Genomic DNA, 20712 nt, shown 5'->3' on the forward strand with positions numbered 1-20712 from the left:
GGGTGAGTAGTGGCTGAGTAGTGGGGTGAGTGGTGGGGTGAGTGGTTGGTGAGTGGTGGGGTGAGTGGTGGGGTGAGTGGTGGGGGTGAGTGGTGGGGGTGAGTGGTGGGGTGAGTGGTGGGGTGAGTGGTGGGGTGAGTGGTGGGGTGAGTGGTGGGGTGAGTGGTGGGGTGAGTGTGGTCGGGTGAGTGGTGGGTGAGTGGTGGGTGGTGAGTGGTGAGTGGTGGGTGGGGTGAGTGGTGGGTGGTGAGTGGTGGGGTGAGTGGTGGGGTGAGTGGTGGGATGAGTGGTGGGGTGAGTGGTGGGGTGAGTGGTGGGGTGAGTGGGGTGTGTGGTGGGGTGAGTGGTGGGGTGAGTGGTGGGTGAGTGGGTGGTGAGTGGTGAGTGGTGGGTGAGTGGTGGGGTGAGTGGGTGGTGAGTGGTGAGTGGTGGGGTGAGTGGTGAGTGGTGGGGTGAGTGGTGAGTGGTGGGGTGAGTGGTGGGTGAGTGGTGGGGTGAGTGGTGAGTGGTGGGGTGAGTGGTGAGTGGTGGGGTGAGTGGTGGGGTGAGTGGTGGGGTGAGTGGTCGGGTGAGTGGTGGGGTGAGTGGTGGGGTGAGTGGTGAGTGGTGGGGTGAGTGGTGAGTGGTGGGGTGAGTGGTGGGGTGAGTGGTGGGGTGAGTGGTGGGGTGAGTGGTGGGGTGAATGGTGGGGTAAGTGGTGGGGTGAGTGGTGAGTGGTGGGTGGTGAGTGGTGAGTGAGTGGGGTGAGCAGGTGAGCAGGTGAGTGGTGAGCGGTGAGTGGGGTGGTGAGTGGTGGGGTGAGTGGTGAGTGGTGGGGTGAGGAGTGGGGTGAGTGGTGAGTGGTGGGGTGAGTGGTGGGGTGAGTGGTGGGGTGAGTGGTGGGGTGAGTGGTGAGTGGTGGGGTGAGTGGTGAGGTGAGTGGTGGGGTGAGTGGTGGGGTGAGTGGTGGGGTGAGTGGTGAGTGGTGGGGTGAGTGGTGAGGTGAGTGGTGGGGTGATTGGTGGGGTGAGTGGTGGGGTGAGTGGTGAGTGGTGGGGTGAGTGGTGGGGTGAGTGGTGAGTGGTGGGTGGTGAGTGGTGAGTGGTGGGGTGAGTGGTGGGGTGAGTGGTGAGTGGGGTGAGTGGTGGGGTGAGTGGTGGGGTGAGTGTTGAGTGGTGGGGTGAGTGGTGAGTGGTGGGGTGAGTGGTGGGGTGAGTGGTGGGGTGAGTGGTGAGTGGTGGGTGGTGAGTGGTGAGTGAGTGGGGTGAGCAGGTGAGCAGGTGAGTGGTGAGCGGTGAGTGGGGTGGTGAGTGGTGGGGTGAGTGGTGAGTGGTGGGGTGAGGAGTGGGGTGAGTGGTGAGTGGTGGGGTGAGTGGTGGGGTGAGTGGTGGGGTGAGTGGTGGGGTGAGTGGTGAGTGGTGGGGTGAGTGGTGAGGTGAGTGGTGGGGTGAGTGGTGGGGTGAGTGGTGGGGTGAGTGGTGAGTGGTGGGGTGAGTGGTGAGGTGAGTGGTGGGGTGAGTGGTGGGGTGAGTGGTGGGGTGAGTGGTGAGTGGTGGGGTGAGTGGTGGGGTGAGTGGTGAGTGGTGGGTGGTGAGTGGTGAGTGGTGGGGTGAGTGGTGGGGTGAGTGGGTGGTGAGTGGTGGGGTGAGTGGTGGGGTGAGTGGTGAGTGGGGTGAGTGGTGGGGTGAGTGGTGGGGTGAGTGGTGAGTGGTGGGGTGAGTGGTGAGTGGTGGGGTAAGTGGTGGGGTGAGTGGTGGGGTGAGTGGTGAGTGGTGGGTGGTGAGTGGTGAGTGAGTGGGGTGAGCAGGTGAGCAGGTGAGTGGTGAGCGGTGAGTGGGGTGGTGAGTGGTGGGGTGAGTGGTGAGTGGTGGGGTGAGGAGTGGGGTGAGTGGTGAGTGGTGGGGTGAGTGGTGGGGTGAGTGGTGGGGTGAGTGGTGGGGTGAGTGGTGAGTGGTGGGGTGAGTGGTGAGGTGAGTGGTGGGGTGAGTGGTGGGGTGAGTGGTGGGGTGAGTGGTGAGTGGTGGGGTGAGTGGTGAGGTGAGTGGTGGGGTGAGTGGTGGGGTGAGTGGTGGGGTGAGTGGTGAGTGGTGGGGTGAGGAGTGGGGTGAGTGGTGAGTGGTGGGGTGAGTGGTGGGGTGAGTGGTGGGGTGAGTGGTGGGGTGAGTGGTGAGTGGTGGGGTGAGTGGTGAGGTGAGTGGTGGGGTGAGTGGTGGGGTGAGTGGTGGGGTGAGTGGTGAGTGGTGGGGTGAGTGGTGAGGTGAGTGGTGGGGTGAGTGGTGGGGTGAGTGGTGGGGTGAGTGGTGAGTGGTGGGGTGAGTGGTGGGGTGAGTGGTGAGTGGTGGGTGGTGAGTGGTGAGTGGTGGGGTGAGTGGTGGGGTGAGTGGGTGGTGAGTGGTGGGGTGAGTGGTGGGGTGAGTGGTGAGTGGGGTGAGTGGTGGGGTGAGTGGTGGGGTGAGTGGTGAGTGGTGGGTGAGTGGTGAGTGGTGGGGTAAGTGGTGGGGTGAGTGGTGGGGTGAGTGGTGAGTGGTGGGTGGTGAGTGGTGAGTGAGTGGGGTGAGCAGGTGAGCAGGTGAGTGGTGAGCGGTGAGTGGGGTGGTGAGTGGTGGGGTGAGTGGTGAGTGGTGGGGTGAGGAGTGGGGTGAGTGGTGAGTGGTGGGGTGAGTGGTGGGGTGAGTGGTGGGGTGAGTGGTGGGGTGAGTGGTGAGTGGTGGGGTGAGTGGTGAGGTGAGTGGTGGGGTGAGTGGTGGGGTGAGTGGTGGGGTGAGTGGTGAGTGGTGGGGTGAGTGGTGAGGTGAGTGGTGGGGTGAGTGGTGGGGTGAGTGGTGGGGTGAGTGGTGAGTGGTGGGGTGAGTGGTGGGGTGAGTGGTGAGTGGTGGGTGGTGAGTGGTGAGTGGTGGGGTGAGTGGTGGGGTGAGTGGGTGGTGAGTGGTGGGGTGAGTGGTGGGGTGAGTGGTGAGTGGGGTGAGTGGTGGGGTGAGTGGTGGGGTGAGTGGTGAGTGGTGGGGTGAGTGGTGAGTGGAGGGGTGAGTGGTGGGGTGAGTGGTGAGTGGTGGGGGTGAGTGGTGAGTGGTGGGGTGAGTGGTGGGGTGAGTGGTGAGTGGGGTGAGTGGTGGGGTGAGTGGTGGGGTGAGTGTTGAGTGGTGGGGTGAGTGGTGAGTGGTGGGGTGAGTGGTGGGGTGAGTGGTGGGGTGAGTGGTGAGTGGTGGGTGGTGAGTGGTGAGTGAGTGGGGTGAGCAGGTGAGCAGGTGAGTGGTGAGCGGTGAGTGGGGTGGTGAGTGGTGGGGTGAGTGGTGAGTGGTGGGGTGAGGAGTGGGGTGAGTGGTGAGTGGTGGGGTGAGTGGTGGGGTGAGTGGTGGGGTGAGTGGTGGGGTGAGTGGTGAGTGGTGGGGTGAGTGGTGAGGTGAGTGGTGGGGTGAGTGGTGGGGTGAGTGGTGGGGTGAGTGGTGAGTGGTGGGGTGAGTGGTGAGGTGAGTGGTGGGGTGAGTGGTGGGGTGAGTGGTGGGGTGAGTGGTGAGTGGTGGGGTGAGTGGTGGGGTGAGTGGTGAGTGGTGGGTGGTGAGTGGTGGGGTGAGTGGTGGGGTGAGTGGGTGGTGAGTGGTGGGGTGAGTGGTGGGGTGAGTGGTGAGTGGGGTGAGTGGTGGGGTGAGTGGTGGGGTGAGTGGTGAGTGGTGGGGTGAGTGGTGAGTGGTGGGGTGAGTGGTGGGGTGAGTGGTGGGGTGAGTGGTGAGTGGTGGGTGGTGAGTGGTGAGTGAGTGGGGTGAGCAGGTGAGCAGGTGAGTGGTGAGCGGTGAGTGGGGTGGTGAGTGGTGGGGTGAGTGGTGAGTGGTGGGGTGAGGAGTGGGGTGAGTGGTGAGTGGTGGGGTGAGTGGTGGGGTGAGTGGTGGGGTGAGTGGTGGGGTGAGTGGTGAGTGGTGGGGTGAGTGGTGAGGTGAGTGGTGGGGTGAGTGGTGGGGTGAGTGGTGGGGTGAGTGGTGAGTGGTGGGGTGAGTGGTGAGGTGAGTGGTGGGGTGAGTGGTGGGGTGAGTGGTGGGGTGAGTGGTGAGTGGTGGGGTGAGTGGTGGGGTGAGTGGTGAGTGGTGGGTGGTGAGTGGTGAGTGGTGGGGTGAGTGGTGGGGTGAGTGGGTGGTGAGTGGTGGGGTGAGTGGTGGGGTGAGTGGTGAGTGGGGTGAGTGGTGGGGTGAGTGGTGGGGTGAGTGGTGAGTGGTGGGGTGAGTGGTGAGTGGAGGGGTGAGTGGTGGGGTGAGTGGTGGGGTGAGTGGTGAGTGGTGGGTGGTGAGTGGTGAGTGAGTGGGGTGAGCAGGTGAGCAGGTGAGTGGTGAGCGGTGAGTGGTGGGGTGAGTGGTGAGTGGTGGGGTGAGGAGTGGGGTGAGTGGTGAGTGGTGGGGTGAGTGATGGGGTGAGTGGTGGGGTGAGTGGTGGGGTGAGTGGTGAGTGGTGGGTGGTGAGTGGTGAGTGAGTGGGGTGAGCAGGTGAGCAGGTGAGTGGTGAGTGGTGAGTGGTGGGGTGAGTGGTGAGTGGTGGGGTGAGGAGTGGGGTGAGTGGTGAGTGGTGGGGTGAGTGGTGGGGTGAGTGGTGGGGTGAGTGGTGGGTGGTGAGTGGTGAGTGGTGGGGTGAGTGGTGGGGTGAGTGGTGGGGTGAGTGGTGGGTGGTGGGGTGAGTGGTGGGGTGAGTGGTGGGGTGAGTGCTGGGGTGAGTGGTGGGTGGTGGGGTGAGTGGTGGGGTGAGTGGTGGGGTGAGTGGTGGGGTGAGTGGTGAGGTGAGTGGTGGGGTGAGTGGTGGGGTGAGTGGTGGGGGTGAGTGGTGAGTGGTGGGGTGAGTGGTGGGGTGAGTGGTGAGTGGTGGGTGGTGAGTGGTGAGTGGTGGGGTGAGTGGTGGGGTGAGTGGGTGGTGAGTGGTGGGGTGAGTGGTGGGGTGAGTGGTGAGTGGGGTGAGTGGTGGGGTGAGTGGTGGGGTGAGTGGTGAGTGGTGGGGTGAGTGGTGAGTGGAGGGGTGAGTGGTGGGGTGAGTGGTGGGGTGAGTGGTGAGTGGTGGGTGGTGAGTGGTGAGTGAGTGGGGTGAGCAGGTGAGCAGGTGAGTGGTGAGCGGTGAGTGGTGGGGTGAGTGGTGAGTGGTGGGGTGAGGAGTGGGGTGAGTGGTGAGTGGTGGGGTGAGTGATGGGGTGAGTGGTGGGGTGAGTGGTGGGGTGAGTGGTGAGTGGTGGGTGGTGAGTGGTGAGTGAGTGGGGTGAGCAGGTGAGCAGGTGAGTGGTGAGTGGTGAGTGGTGGGGTGAGTGGTGAGTGGTGGGGTGAGGAGTGGGGTGAGTGGTGAGTGGTGGGGTGAGTGGTGGGGTGAGTGGTGGGGTGAGTGGTGGGTGGTGAGTGGTGAGTGGTGGGGTGAGTGGTGGGGTGAGTGGTGGGGTGAGTGGTGGGTGGTGGGGTGAGTGGTGGGGTGAGTGGTGGGGTGAGTGCTGGGGTGAGTGGTGGGTGGTGGGGTGAGTGGTGGGGTGAGTGGTGGGGTGAGTGGTGGGGTGAGTGGTGGGGTGAGTGGTGGGGTGAGTGGTGGGTGAGTGGTGGGGTGAGTGGTGGGGTGAGTGGTGAGTGGTTGGGTGAGTTGTGAGTGAGTGGTGAGTGGTGAGTGGTGGGGTGAGTGGTGGGGTGAGTGGTGGGGTGAGTGGTGGGGTGAGTGGTGGGGTGAGTGGTGGGTGAGTGGTGGGGTGAGTGGTGGGGTGAGTGGTGAGTGGTGGGGTGAGTGGTGAGTGAGTGGTGGGGTGAGTGGTGGGGTGATGGTGGGGTGAGTGGTGGGGTGAGTGGTGGGGTGAGTGGTGGGGTGAGTGGTGGGTGGTGAGTGGTGAGTGGTGGGGTGAGTGGTGGGGTGAGTGGTGGGGTGAGTGGTGTGGTGAGTGGTGGGGTAGTGGTGGGGTGAGTGGTGAGTGGTGGGGTGAGTGGTGGGGTGAGTGGTGGGGTGAGTGGTGGGGTGAGTGGTGGGGTGAGTGGTGGGGTGAGTGGTGGGGTGAGTGGTGGGGTGAGTGGTGAGTGGTGGGGTGAGTGGTGGGGTGAGTGGTGAGGTGAGTGGTGGGGTGAGTGGTGGGGTGAGTGGTGGGGTGAGTGGTGGGGTGAGTGGTGGGGTGAGTGGTGGGGTGAGTGGTGGGGTGAGTGGTGAGTGAGTGGAGTGAGTGGTGAGTGGTGGGTGAGTGGTGGGGTGAGTGGGTGGTGAGTGGTGGGTGGTGGGGTGAGTGGTGGGGTGAGTGGTGGGGTGAGTGGGTGGTGAGTGGTGGGTGGTGGGGTGAGTGGTGGGGTGAGTGGTGGGGTGAGTGGTGGGGTGAGTGGTGGGGTGAGTGGTGGGGTGAGTGGTGGGGTGAGTGGTGGGTGGTGAGTGGTGAGTGGTGGGGTGAGTGGTGGGGTGAGTGGTGGGGTGAGTGGTGAGTGGGGTGAGTGGTGGGGTGAGTGGTGAGCAGGTGGGGTGAGTGGTGGGGTGAGTGGTGAGTGGGGTGAGTGGTGGGGTGAGTGGTGAGCAGGTGGGGTGAGTGGTGGGGTGAGTGGTGGGTGGTGAGTGGTGAGTGGTGGGGTGAGTGGTGGGTGGTGAGTGGTGAGTGGTGGGGTGAGTGGTGGGTGGTGAGTGGTGAGTGGTGGGGTGAGTGAGTGGTGAGTGGAGTGAGTGGTGGGGTGAGTGGTGGGGTGAGTGGTGGGGTGAGTGGTGGGGTGAGTGGTGGGGTGAGTGAGTGGTGAGTGGAGTGAGTGGTGGGGTGATTGGTGGGGTGAGTGGTGGGGTGAGTGGTGGGGTGAGTGGTGGGGTGAGTGGTGGGTGGTGAGTGGTGGGGTGAGTGGTGGGTGGTGAGTGGTGAGTGGTGGGGTGAGTGGTGGGTGGTGAGTGGTGAGTGGTGGGGTGAGTGAGTGGTGAGTGGAGTGAGTGGTGGGGTGAGTGGTGGGGTGAGTGGTGGGGTGAGTGGTGGGGTGAGTGGTGGGGTGAGTGGTGGGGTGAGTGGTGAGTGGTGGGGTGAGTGGTGAGGTGAGTGGTGGGGTGAGTGGTGGGGTGAGTGGTGGGGTGAGTGGTGAGTGGTGGGGTGAGTGGTGAGGTGTGTGGTGGGGGTGAGTGGTGGGGGGGTGAGTGGTGAGGGTGAGTGGTGGGGTGAGTGGTGAGGCGGTGAGTGGGGTGGTGAGTGGTGAGTGGTGGGGTGAGTGGTGGGGTGAGTGGTGGGGTGAGTGGTGGGGTGAGTGGTGGGGTGAGTGGTGAGTGGTGGGTGGTGAGTGGTGAGTGAGTGGGGTGAGCAGGTGAGCAGGTGAGTGGTGAGCGGTGAGTGGGGTGGTGAGTGGTGGGGTGAGTGGTGAGTGGTGGGGTGAGGAGTGGGGTGAGTGGTGAGTGGTGGGGTGAGTGGTGGGGTGAGTGGTGGGGTGAGTGGTGGGGTGAGTGGTGGGGTGAGTGGGGTGAGTGGTGGGGTGAGTGGTGGGGTGAGTGGTGGGTGGTGAGTGGTGGGGTGAGTGGTGAGTGGTGGGGTGAGTGGGGTGAGTGGTGGGGTGAGTGGTGGGGTGAGTGGGGTGAGTGGTGGGGTGAGTGGTGGGTGGTGGGGTGAGTGGTGGGGTGAGTGGTGGGGTGAGTGGTGAGTGGTGGGGTGAGTGGTGGGGTGAGTGGTGGGTGGTGAGTGGTGGGGTGAGTGGTGAGTGGTGAGTGGTGGGGTGAGTGGGGTGAGTGGTGGGGTGAGTGGTGGGGTGAGTGGTGGGGTGAGTGGGGTGAGTGGTGGGGTGAGTGGGGTGAGTGGTGGGGTGAGTGGTGGGTGGTGGGGTGAGTGGTGGGGTGAGTGGTGGGGTGAGTGGTGAGTGGTGGGGTGAGTTGTGAGTGGTGAGTGGTGGGTGAGTGGTGAGCAGTGAGTGGTGAGCGGTGAGTGGTGAGCGATGAGTGGTGAGTCAGTGGTGGGGTGAGTGGTGAGTGGTGGGTGAGTGGTGGGGTGAGTGGTGAGTGGTGAGTGGTGGGGTGAGTGGTGGGTGAGTGGGGTGAGTGGTGGGTGAGTGGGGTGAGTGGTGGGGTGAGTGGTGGGGTGAGTGGTGAGTGGTGGGGTGAGTGGTGGGGTGAGTGGTGAGTGAGTGGTGGGGTGAGTGGTGGGGTGAGTGGTGAGTGAGTGGTGAGTGGTGAGTGAGTGGTGAGTGAGTGGTGAGTGGTGAGTGGTGGGGTGAGTGGTGAGTGGTGAGTGGTGGGGTGAGTGGTGAGCAGGTGGGGTGAGTGGTGAGTGGTGAGCGGTGAGTGGTGGGGTGAGTGGTGGGGTGAGTGGTGAGTGAGTGGTGTGAGTGGTGAGTGGTGAGTGGTGGGGTGAGTGGTGGGGTGAGTGGTGAGTGGTGAGTGGTGGGGTGAGTGGTGAGCAGGTGGGGTGAGTGGTGGGGTGAGTGGTGGGTGGTGAGTGGTGAGTGGTGGGGTGAGTGGTGGGTGGTGAGTGGTGAGTGGTGGGGTGAGTGGTGGGTGGTGAGTGGTGAGTGGTGGGGTGAGTGATTGGTGAGTGGAGTGAGTGGTGGGGTGAGTGGTGGGGTGAGTGGTGGGGTGAGTGGTGGGGTGAGTGAGTGGTGAGTGGAGTGAGTGGTGGGGTGATTGGTGGGGTGAGTGGTGGGGTGAGTGGTGGGGTGAGTGGTGGGGTGAGTGGTGGGTGGTGAGTGGTGGGGTGAGTGGTGGGTGGTGAGTGGTGAGTGGTGGGGTGAGTGGTGGGTGGTGAGTGGTGAGTGGTGGGGTGAGTGAGTGGTGAGTGGAGTGAGTGGTGGGGTGAGTGGTGGGGTGAGTGGTGGGGTGAGTGGTGGGGTGAGTGGTGGGGTGAGTGGTGGGGTGAGTGGTGAGTGGTGGGGTGAGTGGTGAGGTGAGTGGTGGGGTGAGTGGTGGGGTGAGTGGTGGGGTGAGTGGTGGGGTGAGTGGTGAGCGGTGAGTGGGGTGGTGAGTGGTGAGTGGTGGGGTGAGTGGTGGGGTGAGTGGTGGGGTGAGTGGTGGGGTGAGTGGTGGGGTGAGTGGTGAGTGGTGGGTGGTGAGTGGTGAGTGAGTGGGGTGAGCAGGTGAGCAGGTGAGTGGTGAGCGGTGAGTGGGGTGGTGAGTGGTGGGGTGAGTGGTGAGTGGTGGGGTGAGGAGTGGGGTGAGTGGTGAGTGGTGGGGTGAGTGGTGGGGTGAGTGGTGGGGTGAGTGGTGGGGTGAGTGGTGGGGTGAGTGGGGTGAGTGGTGGGGTGAGTGGTGGGGTGAGTGGTGGGTGGTGAGTGGTGGGGTGAGTGGTGAGTGGTGGGGTGAGTGGGGTGAGTGGTGGGGTGAGTGGTGGGGTGAGTGGGGTGAGTGGTGGGGTGAGTGGTGGGTGGTGGGGTGAGTGGTGGGGTGAGTGGTGGGGTGAGTGGTGAGTGGTGGGGTGAGTGGTGGGGTGAGTGGTGGGTGGTGAGTGGTGGGGTGAGTGGTGAGTGGTGAGTGGTGGGGTGAGTGGGGTGAGTGGTGGGGTGAGTGGTGGGGTGAGTGGTGGGGTGAGTGGGGTGAGTGGTGGGGTGAGTGGGGTGAGTGGTGGGGTGAGTGGTGGGTGGTGGGGTGAGTGGTGGGGTGAGTGGTGGGGTGAGTGGTGAGTGGTGGGGTGAGTTGTGAGTGGTGAGTGGTGGGTGAGTGGTGAGCAGTGAGTGGTGAGCGGTGAGTGGTGAGCGATGAGTGGTGAGTCAGTGGTGGGGTGAGTGGTGAGTGGTGGGTGAGTGGTGGGGTGAGTGGTGAGTGGTGAGTGGTGGGGTGAGTGGTGGGTGAGTGGGGTGAGTGGTGGGTGAGTGGGGTGAGTGGTGGGGTGAGTGGTGGGGTGAGTGGTGAGTGGTGGGGTGAGTGGTGGGGTGAGTGGTGAGTGAGTGGTGGGGTGAGTGGTGGGGTGAGTGGTGAGTGAGTGGTGAGTGGTGAGTGAGTGGTGAGTGAGTGGTGAGTGGTGAGTGGTGGGGTGAGTGGTGAGTGGTGAGTGGTGGGGTGAGTGGTGAGCAGGTGGGGTGAGTGGTGAGTGGTGAGCGGTGAGTGGTGGGGTGAGTGATGGGGTGAGTGGTGAGTGAGTGGTGTGAGTGGTGGGGTGAGCGGTGAGTGGTGAGCAGGTGGGGTGAGTGGCGAGTGGTGAGCGGTGAGTGGTGGGGTGAGTGATGGGGTGAGTGGTGAGTGAGTGGTGTGAGTGGTGGGGTGAGCGGTGAGTGGTGAGTGGTGGGGTGAGTGGTGAGCGGTGAGTGGTGAGCGGTGAGTGGAAAGCGGTGAATGGTGAGTCAGGCGGTGAGCAGGTGAGTGGTGAGTGGTGGGGTGAGTGGTGAGCAGGTGAGCGGTGAGTATTGAGTGGTGATGATGCTACTGATGATGATGTTGCTGCTGCTGATGATGATGCTGATGACGCTGCTGCTGATGATGCTGCTGCTGATGATGCTGCTGCTGATGACGCTGCTGCTGCTGATGATGATGATGATGCTGCTGCTGATGATGATGATGATGCTGCTGCTGATGATGCTGCTGCTGATGATGATGATGCTGATGATGATGACGCTGCAGCTGATGATGATGATGCTGCTAATGATGATGATGACGCTACTGCTGCTGATGATGATGATGATGACGCTGCAGCTGATGATGATGATACTGATGATGATGATGATGCTGATGATGATGCTGCTGCTGCTGATGATGCTGCTGATGATGATGATGACGCTGCTGCTGCTGATGATGATGACGCTGCTGATGATGATGACGCTGCAGCTGATGATACTGATGATGCTGCTGATGATGATGATGCTGCTGCTGCTGCTGCTGCTGATGATGATGATGCTGCTGATGATGATGATGCTGCTGCTGATGATGATGCTGATGATGATGACGCTGCTGATGATGATGATGATGCTGCTGATGATGCTGCTGCTGCTGATGCTGCTGATGATGATGATGCTGATGATGATGATGATGACGCTGCTGATGATGATGATGATGCTGCTGATGATGCTGCTGCTGCTGATGCTGCTGATGATGATGACGCTGCTGATGATGATGATGATGCTGCTGCTGATGCTGCTGCTGATGATGATGCTGATGATGATGATGCTGATGATGATGATGATGACGCTGCTGATGATGATGATGATGCTGCTGCTGCTGATGATGATGCTGATGATGATGATGATGATGCTGCTGCTGCTGCTGATGACGCTAGTGATGATGATGATGACGCTGCTGATGATGATGATGACGCTGCTGATGATGATGATGACGCTGCTGATGATGATGCTGCTGATGACGCTGCAGGATTAAGCTGCTGCTGATGATGATGATGCTGCTGCTACTGCTACTGATGATGATGATGACGCTGCTGATGATGATGATGATGACGCTGCTGCTGATGATGATGATGATGACGCTGCTGCTGATGATGATGATGACGCTGCTGCTGCTACTGATGATGATGCTGACGCTACTGATGATGATGATGATGACGCTGCTGATGATGATGACGCTGATGATGATGATGACGCTGCTGATGACGCTGCTGATGATGATGATGACGCTGATGATGACGCTGCTGATGATGATGACGTTGCTGATGATGATGACGCTGCTGATGATGATGATGACTCTGCAGGATGAAGTTGCTGGGAATCCCTCCGGACTCCGCTGCCGTTTGCTTCGGCCAGCTGCTGGGCATGTGTGACCACGTGTCCCTCACCCTGGGTAACCATCATCATCATCAGCATCATCATCATCAGCTGCTGGGCATGTGTGACCACGTGTCCCTCACCCTGGGTAACCATCATCATCATCAGCATCATCATCATCAGCTGCTGGGCATGTGTGACCACGTGTCCCTCACCCTGGGTAACCATCATCATCATCAGCATCATCATCATCAGCTGCTGGGCATGTGTGACCACGTGTCCCTCACCCTGGGTAACCATCATCATCATCATCAGCATCATCATCATCATCAGCAACTGCTGGGCATGTGTGACCACGTGTCCCTCACCCTGGGTAACCATCATCATCATCAGCATCATCATCAGCAGCATCATCATCATCAGCAACTGCTGGGCATGTGTGACCACGTGTCCCTCACCCTGGGTAACCATCATCATCATCAGCAGCATCATCATCAGCTGCTGGGCATGTGTGACCACGTGTCCCTCACCCTGGGTAACCATCATCATCATCAGCAGCATCATCATCAGCAGCTGCTGGGCATGTGTGACCACGTGTCCCTCACCCTGGGTAACCATCATCATCATCAGCATCATCAGCATCAACATCATCATCATCAGCAGCTGGGCATGTGTGACCACGTGTCCCTCACCCTGGGTAACCATCATCAGCAGCATCATCATCAGCTGCTGGGCATGTGTGACCACGTGTCCCTCACCCTGGGTAACCATCATCATCATCAGCAGCATCATCATCAGCTGCTGGGCATGTGTGACCACGTGTCCCTCACCCTGGGTAACCATCATCATCATCAGCAGCATCATCATCAGCTGCTGGGCATGTGTGACCACGTGTCCCTCACCCTGGGTAACCATCATCATCATCAGCAGCATCATCATCAGCTGCTGGGCATGTGTGACCACGTGTCCCTCACCCTGGGTAACCATCATCATCATCAGCAGCATCATCATCAGCTGCTGGGCATGTGTGACCACGTGTCCCTCACCCTGGGTAACCATCATCATCATCAGCATCATCATCATCAGCATCATCAGCATCAACATCATCATCATCAGCAGCTGGGCATGTGTGACCACGTGTCCCTCACCCTGGGTAACCATCATCATCATCAGCAGCATCATCATCAGCTGCTGGGCATGTGTGACCACGTGTCCCTCACCCTGGGTAACCATCATCATCATCAGCATCATCATCATCAGCATCATCAGCATCAACATCATCATCATCAGCAGCTGGGCATGTGTGACCACGTGTCCCTCACCCTGGGTAACCATCATCATCATCAGCATCAACATCATCATCATCAGCAGCTGGGCATGTGTGACCACGTGTCCCTCACCCTGGGTAACCATCATCATCAGCATCATCATCAGCATCATCATCAGCATCAGCAGCAGCAACAGCATCAGCATCAGCAGCATCAGCTGCTGGGCATGTGTGACCACGTGTCCCTCACCCTGGGTAACCATCATCATCAGCATCATCATCAGCATCATCAGCAGCAGCATCATCATCATCATCAGGATCAGCATCATCAGCAACAACATCATTAGTATCATCATCATCAGCATCAACAGCATCATCATCAGCATCATCAGCAGCAGCAATAAACTACCACCTTCAATTAACTACCACTAAACCACGATGTAAACGACTTCACTTGAGCTTGTGCCGGAGGCCCCGGGGGGACAGGCGTCCATGACGTCTCCTGGCCAAACCCCATTTGGCGGAGCCAGGAGATTGAATCTTCACCCTCGGGGCTCCTCCAGAAACAACGAAAAGCCACTTCGTGTGGCCACGTGGAATGTTCGAACGCTCACTGCGGAGGAGGAGAGGCTGCCACCCCTCTGTCGGGAGCTGGACCGGTACCGCCTGGATCTCTGCGGTATTCAGGAGGTCCGGTGGACCGGCTCTGGCTCCTGCCACCATGAGGGGTGGACAGTCCTCTACTCGGGGCAGCAGACTGCCAAACAACAGGGAGTGGCTCTTCTTCTGAATAAAAGAATGAAGGGGGCGTGGGAGCGTGACGGTGAGGTGTGGGAAGCTGTAAGCCCCAGGCTACTTTGGGCTCGCCTTCCCATCAACCAGAGGCGATGAGTGGTGGTCGTGGTTACTTATGCCCCCACCGAAGACGAACATCCGTGGAGAGATGCAGGCAAAGCCGATGAGTCAGATGCCTTCTATGACCTCCTGTCACAGGTGCTGGCTAAAGTGGTCCCTCGGGATAGAGTCATCTTGTTGGGTGACTTCAATGCCCGAGTTGGTCATGATGCTGGCACCTGATCTGGAGTGATTGGAAGTCATGGGCCAGATCAGCTCAATAACAATGGCAGGAGGCTGCTAGATTTTTGTGCAGCCCATGGGCTTGTAATTACCAACACGCTGTTCCGGCATCAGCGCATCCACACAACATCATGGATGCATGCCGGGTCCAAGCAAGAACAGCTGCTGGACTACATAGTGACGGAACAGCGGATGCGAGCCCATGTCCTTGACACCAGGACCTACCGTGGAGCTGATCTGCCCTCTGACCATCGACTAGTCATCTGTAAGATGCGCCTGCCATTCTTCCACTCCGGTGGTGGGTGTACACCCAGGACCCCATTCAACCCCATAGTGACCTGGTCTCAGCTAGCTGATGAAAGTTGCAAGCGAGAATTTCATCATTGCTTGCAGCTGGGGTTGGCATCGTCCCCCACTCCTCCTGATGTCGAGGGTGAATGGGCGAGGTTTAGGACTGTGACTCCTGCAGCTGCAATGGCTGCTTTGGGTACGCGGTCCAGACCTTTCCAGAGACCCAGGCTGACAGAGGAGGTGTTCAGGTTGACAGAGGAGGTGTTCAAGCTGGCTGAGAAAAAGCGACAGGCCCACTCTCATCGTCTACAGCATCCCACGTCAGAGAATGAGGAGGCTTACCGCAACCTTCGCTTGGAGGTTCGGAGAGCCGTGAGGCGCTGCAAGGATGGGTGGTGGTCGCGGGTTGCTGAGGAGATGGAGTCTGCCTCAATGGCCCGCGATCACAAATCACTCTGTAATTCTTCGTGCTTTCGGAGTCCCTGTCCCGCTGCTCACGATCATTAAGGACCTTTCTGATGGTGAGCGGGCTATGGTAAAACTACGTGGCCGGGAGTCGGAGCCATTCCCTGTACACCTTGGGGTGCGACAGGGATGTCCTCTGGCTCCCACATTATTTAACATCTATGTCGACCACGTCGTTCATGAAGCCTTCGATGGCTGTACGGGAGGAATTTCCATCTGGTACATTTACAATGGGAGGCTGATAGATGCCCGGGTGCGGTCAAGGGATGGCTCCCTATTGGTCAACCACGTTATGTATGCCGATGATCTGGTAATTGCTGCTCACTCAGAGGAGGAGTTGGAGGTGCTGCTGCTGAACCTGGAGCGTGCCACTAAGAGGTGGGGCCTTACCATCAGCCCCACCAAAACTAAGCACCTGCCTGGGTATTTTGTACCATCGGACACTCCACCCCTACAACTCCCAATTGGTGATGGGGCAGTTGTGGAGAGAGTGGAGAGTTTCCCATACCTGGGCAGTGTGCTCATGACCGGCTCCAGTTTATCAGCAGAGGTCTCACTCCGAATCAGTCGAGCGGCAATATCTTTTCATCGGTTGCGTAACGCTGTGTGGAAGCTACCTGGTCTGTCGCTCCGCACGAAGCTTCAGGTCTTCTCGGCCACGGTCATTCCCTCCCTTCTCTATGCTTGCGAAACGTGGACCCCCCTAGTGGAGCATCTTCGCCGGTTGGAAACATTTAGGCTGGCCTGCCTACGATCCATCCTGGGTTTAACCAGGCTGGATTGTGTGAGGAGCTCACAAGTCCTTGAAAGATCTGGGCAAAGTCCCATCAGTGAGCTCCTCCGGCAGGCAAGGCTGCGTTGGCTGGGTCATGTAGCCCGCATGCCCAGCCACCGCATGCCTAAACAGCTTTTGTTCGGCCGGATCGAGGGGGCTAAACGGGCGCGGCACGGGCTAGAGAAGAGATGGAGTGATGTGGTACAGGAGGACGTGGAGCTGAGTGGACTTGCCGATGACTGGTACCAGCGGTGTCAAGATCGGCCTCAGTGGAGGAGGCTCGTGAAGGACGCTACTGGGCAGTTGGAGGCAGTCGCCCTCCAACAACAACGGAGGGCGGAGGAGCGACGCTCACAACAACGAGCGGAGCGCCGGGTGGCTAAAGCACAGCAAGTTGGCACAGTAGGGGGCACAGGTGGTGCATCAGCCAGTCATCTCGGTCATCTCGGTCAGTCGACCCGTGGCACCTGCTGGGTCTGCCCCGTGACCTCCTGCCAGCGGGCGTTCGACACTTCACGTGGCCTCAAGGTGCACATGGCCTGGCACAAGCGTCGTGGTGACGTCACCGCCACTTAGTGGCGAATGGCGGTTGTTGTTGTTGTTGTACCTGTGTGTGTGTACCTGTGTGTGTACCTGTGTGTGTGTACATGTGTGTACCTGTGTGTGTGTGTACCTGTGTGTGTACCTGTGTGTGTGTACCTGTGTGTGTCTACCTGTGTGTGTCTACCTGTGTGTGTCTACCTGTGTGTGTGGTCTGTGTGTGTGTCTACCTGTGTGTGTGTGTACCTGTGTGTGTGTGTGTACCTGTGTGTGTGTCTACCTTTGTCTACCTGTGTGTGTGTACAGGCCGACTAGGCTACCGCGTGTACAAGTCTCTGCCCTATGGCACGGTGGACGAGGTGATGCCTTACCTGTGTGTGTGTGTACCTGTGTGTGTGTGTACCTGTGTGTGTGTACCTGTGTGTGTACCTGTGTGTGTGTACCTGTGTGTGTCTACCTGTGTGTGTCTACCTGTGTGTGTGTCTGTGTGTTGTGTGTCTACCTGTGTGTGTGTGTACCTGTGTGTGTGTGTGTACCTGTGTGTGTGTCTACCTTTGTCTACCTGTGTGTGTGTACAGGCCGACTAGGCTACCGCGTGTACAAGTCTCTGCCCTATGGCACGGTGGACGAGGTGATGCCTTACCTGTGTGTGTGTGTACCTGTGTGTGTGTGTACCTGTGTGTGTGTACCTGTGTGTGTACCTGTGTGTGTGTGTACCTGTGTGTGTGTACCTGTGTGTGTCTACCTGTGTGTGTGTCTGTGTGTGTGCCTACCTGTGTGTGTGTGTACCTGTGTGTGTGTGTACCTGTGTGTGTGTCTACCTGTGTCTACCTGTGTGTGTGTACAGGCCGACTAGGCTACCGCGTGTACAAGTCTCTGCCCTACGGCACGGTGGACGAGGTGATGCCTTACCTGTGTGTGTGTGTACCTGTGTGTGTGTGTACCTGTGTGTACCTGTGTGTACCTGTGTGTGTGTGTACCTGTGTGTGTGTACCTGTGTGTGTCTACCTGTGTGTGTCTACCTGTGTGTGTGTCTGTGTGTGTGTCTACTTGTGTGTGTGTGTGTACCTGTGTGTGTGTGTACCTGTGTGTGTGTACCTGTGTGTGTGTCTACCTGTGTCTACCTGTGTGTGTGTACAGGCCGACTAGGCTACCGCGTGTACAAGTCTCTGCCCTACGGCACGGTGGACGAGGTGATGCCTTACCTGTCGAGACGTGCGCAGGAGAACAGCTCCGTCCTGGCGAACTCGCGAGCCGAGAGGCAGCTGATGGCACGAGAGCTGGGCAGGAGGGTGAAGGAGTTACTGTAGGGGGGGGGGGGGTGGGGTGAGAGGTGGACACACGTACAGGTAGACACACACAGGTAGACAGACATACAGGTAGACACACACACAGGTAGACACACATACAGGTAGACACACACACAGGTAGACACACACACAGATAGGCAGGAGGGTGAGGGAGTTACTGTAGGGAGGGGCGAGAGGTGGACACACGTACAGGTAGACACACACAGGTAGACACACATAGGTAGATACACAGGTAGACACGCACACAGGTAGACAGACATACAGGTAGACACACACACAGGTAGACACACACACAGATAGGCAGGAGGGTGAGGGAGTTACTGTAGGGAGCGGTGAGAGGTAGACACATAGGTAGACACATAGGTAGACACACAGGTAGACACACACAGATAGACAGGAGGGTGAGGGAGTTACTGTAGGGAGAAGCGAGAGGTGGACACATAGGTAGACACACAGGTAGACACATACACACAGGTAGACACACATAGGTAGATACACAGGTAGACACACACACAAGTAGACACACACACACATAGGTAGACACACATAGGTAGACACACACAGGTAGACACGCACACAGGTAGACAGACACACAGATAGACACACACACACAGGTAGACACACATAGGTAGATACACAGATAGACACACACACACAGATAGGCAGGAGGGTGAGGGAGTTCCTGTAGGTGGGGGTGAGAGGTGGACACACGGATAGGTAGACACATAGGTAGACACACACAGGTAGACACACACACAGATAGACACACACACAGGTATACACACACAGGTAGACACACACACAGGTAGACACAAAACAACAACAACCGCCATTCGCTTGTGCCAGGCCATGTGCACCTTGAGGCTTCCACGTAAAGTGTCGAACGCCCGCTGGCAGGAGGTCACGGGGCAGACCCAGCAGGTGCCACGGGTCGACTGACCGAGATGACCGAGATGACTGGCTGATGCACCACCTGTGCCCCCTACTGTACCAACTTGCCGCTCGACTGATTCGGAGTGAGACCTCTGCTGTTAAACTGGAGCCGGTCATGAGCACACTGCCCAGGTATGGGAAACTCTCCACTCTCTCCACAACTGCCCCATCACCGATTGGGAGTTGTGGGGGTGGAGTGTCCGATGGTACAAAATACCCAGGCAGGTGCTTAGTTTTGGTGGGGCTGATGGTAAGGCCCCACCTCTTAGTGGCACGCTCCAGTCTCAGCAGCAGCGTCTCCAACTCCTCCTCTGAATGAGCAGCTATTACCAGATCATCGGCATACATAACGTGGTTGACCAATAGGGATTTATCCCTTGATCGCACCCGGGCATCGATCAGCCTCCCATTATATAAACACACACACACAGACACGTGTACACACACAGGTGCACACACACCCCATACTCAGAGATCCATACACATAGAGACCTATACAAAGACTCATAGAGATCACCACCACCACCACCACTACAACCACCACCACCTCCACCACCACCTCCACCACCACCACCACTACAACCACCACCACCACCACCTCCACCACCACCACCACCACCTCCACCACCACTACAACCACCACCACCACCACCACCACTACAACCACCACCACCACCACACAACCACCACCACCACCCCACCACCTCCACCACCACCACCACTACAACCACCACCACCTCCACCACCACCTCCACCACCACCACCACTACAACCACCACCACCACCACCTCCACCACCACCACACCACACAACCACCACCACCACCTCCACCACCACCACCACCACTACAACCACCACCACCACCACTACAACCACCACCACCACCTCCACCACCTCCACCACCACCACCACCACTACAACCACCACCACCACCTCCACCACTACAACCACCACTACAACCACCACCACCCCACCACCACCACACCACTACAACCACCACCACCACCTCCACCACCTCCACCACCACCACACCACTACAACCACCACCACTACAACCACCACCACCACCTCCACCACCACCACCACCACAACAACCACCACCACCACCACCACCACCACCACTACAACCACCACCACCACTACAACCACCACCACTACAACCACCATCACCACCTCCACCACCACCACACCACTACAACCACCACCACCTCCACCACCGCCACAACCACCACCACCACCACCGCCTCCACCACCATCACCTCAACCACCACAACCACCTCCATCACCACCACCACTTCCACCACCTCCACCACTACAACCACCACCACCACCTCCACCATCACCACCACCACTACAACCACCACCACCACCTCCACCACCTCCACCACCACCACACCACTACAACCACCACCACCACCTCCACCACCACCACTACAACCACCACCACCACTACAACCACCACCACTACAACCACCACCACCACCTCCACCACCACCACTACAACCACCACCACCACCTCCACCACCTCCACCACCACCACACCACTACAACCACCACCACCACCACCTCCACCACCACCACCACCACTACAACCACCACCACCTCTACAACCACCACCACTACAACCACCATCACCACCTCCACCACCACCACACCACTACAACCACCACCACCACCTCCACCACCACCACCACCACTACAACCACCACCACCACTACAACCACCACCACTACAACCACCACCTCCACCACCACCACACCACTACAACCACCACCACCACCTCCACCACCACCACCACCACTACAACCACCACCACCACCTCCACCACCACCACTACAACCACCACCACTACAACCACCACCACCACCTCCACCACCACCACCACTACAACCACCACCACCACCTCCACCACCTCCACCACCACCACACCACTACAACCACCACCACCACCTCCACCACCACCACTACAACCACCACCACTACAACCACCACCACCACCTCCACCACCACCACCACTACAACCACCACCACCACCTCCACCACCTCCACCACCACCACACCACTACAACCACCACCACCACCTCCACCACCACCACTACAACCACCACCTCCACCACCACCACTACAACCACCACCACCACCTCCACCACCACCACTACAACCACCACCACCACCTCCACCACCACCACCACCACTACAACCACCACCACCACTACAACCACCACCACTACAACCACCACCTCCACCACCACCACACCACTACAACCACCACCACCACCTCCACCACCACCACCACCACTACAACCACCACCACCACCTCCACCACCACCACTACAACCACCACCACTACAACCACCACCACCACCTCCACCACCACCACCACTACAACCACCACCACCACCTCCACCACCTCCACCACCACCACACCACTACAACCACCACCACCACCTCCACCACCACCACTACAACCACCACCTCCACCACCACCACTACAACCACCACCACCAC

At 59.3% G+C, this 20712-nt stretch overlaps 1 protein-coding gene across 1 annotated transcript in view; it reads left to right on the top strand.

Annotated features, from left to right (window-relative positions):
• Nucleotides 1-17271, top strand: part of PRODH2 (proline dehydrogenase 2) — a 50359-nt gene extending 33088 nt beyond the window's left edge. The window contains exons 10-11 of the mRNA XM_078883441.1: nucleotides 11534-11622; nucleotides 17102-17271. Coding sequence (XP_078739567.1) covers nucleotides 11534-11622; nucleotides 17102-17271 — 259 coding nt within the window. The remainder of the gene's footprint in view (nucleotides 1-11533; nucleotides 11623-17101) is intronic.
• Nucleotides 17272-20712: the final 3441 nt, after the last annotated feature.

This window comes from Lampetra fluviatilis, chromosome 71 (genome assembly GCF_964198595.1).
Source record: "Lampetra fluviatilis chromosome 71, kcLamFluv1.1, whole genome shotgun sequence".
Taxonomy (NCBI): domain Eukaryota; kingdom Metazoa; phylum Chordata; class Hyperoartia; order Petromyzontiformes; family Petromyzontidae; genus Lampetra; species Lampetra fluviatilis.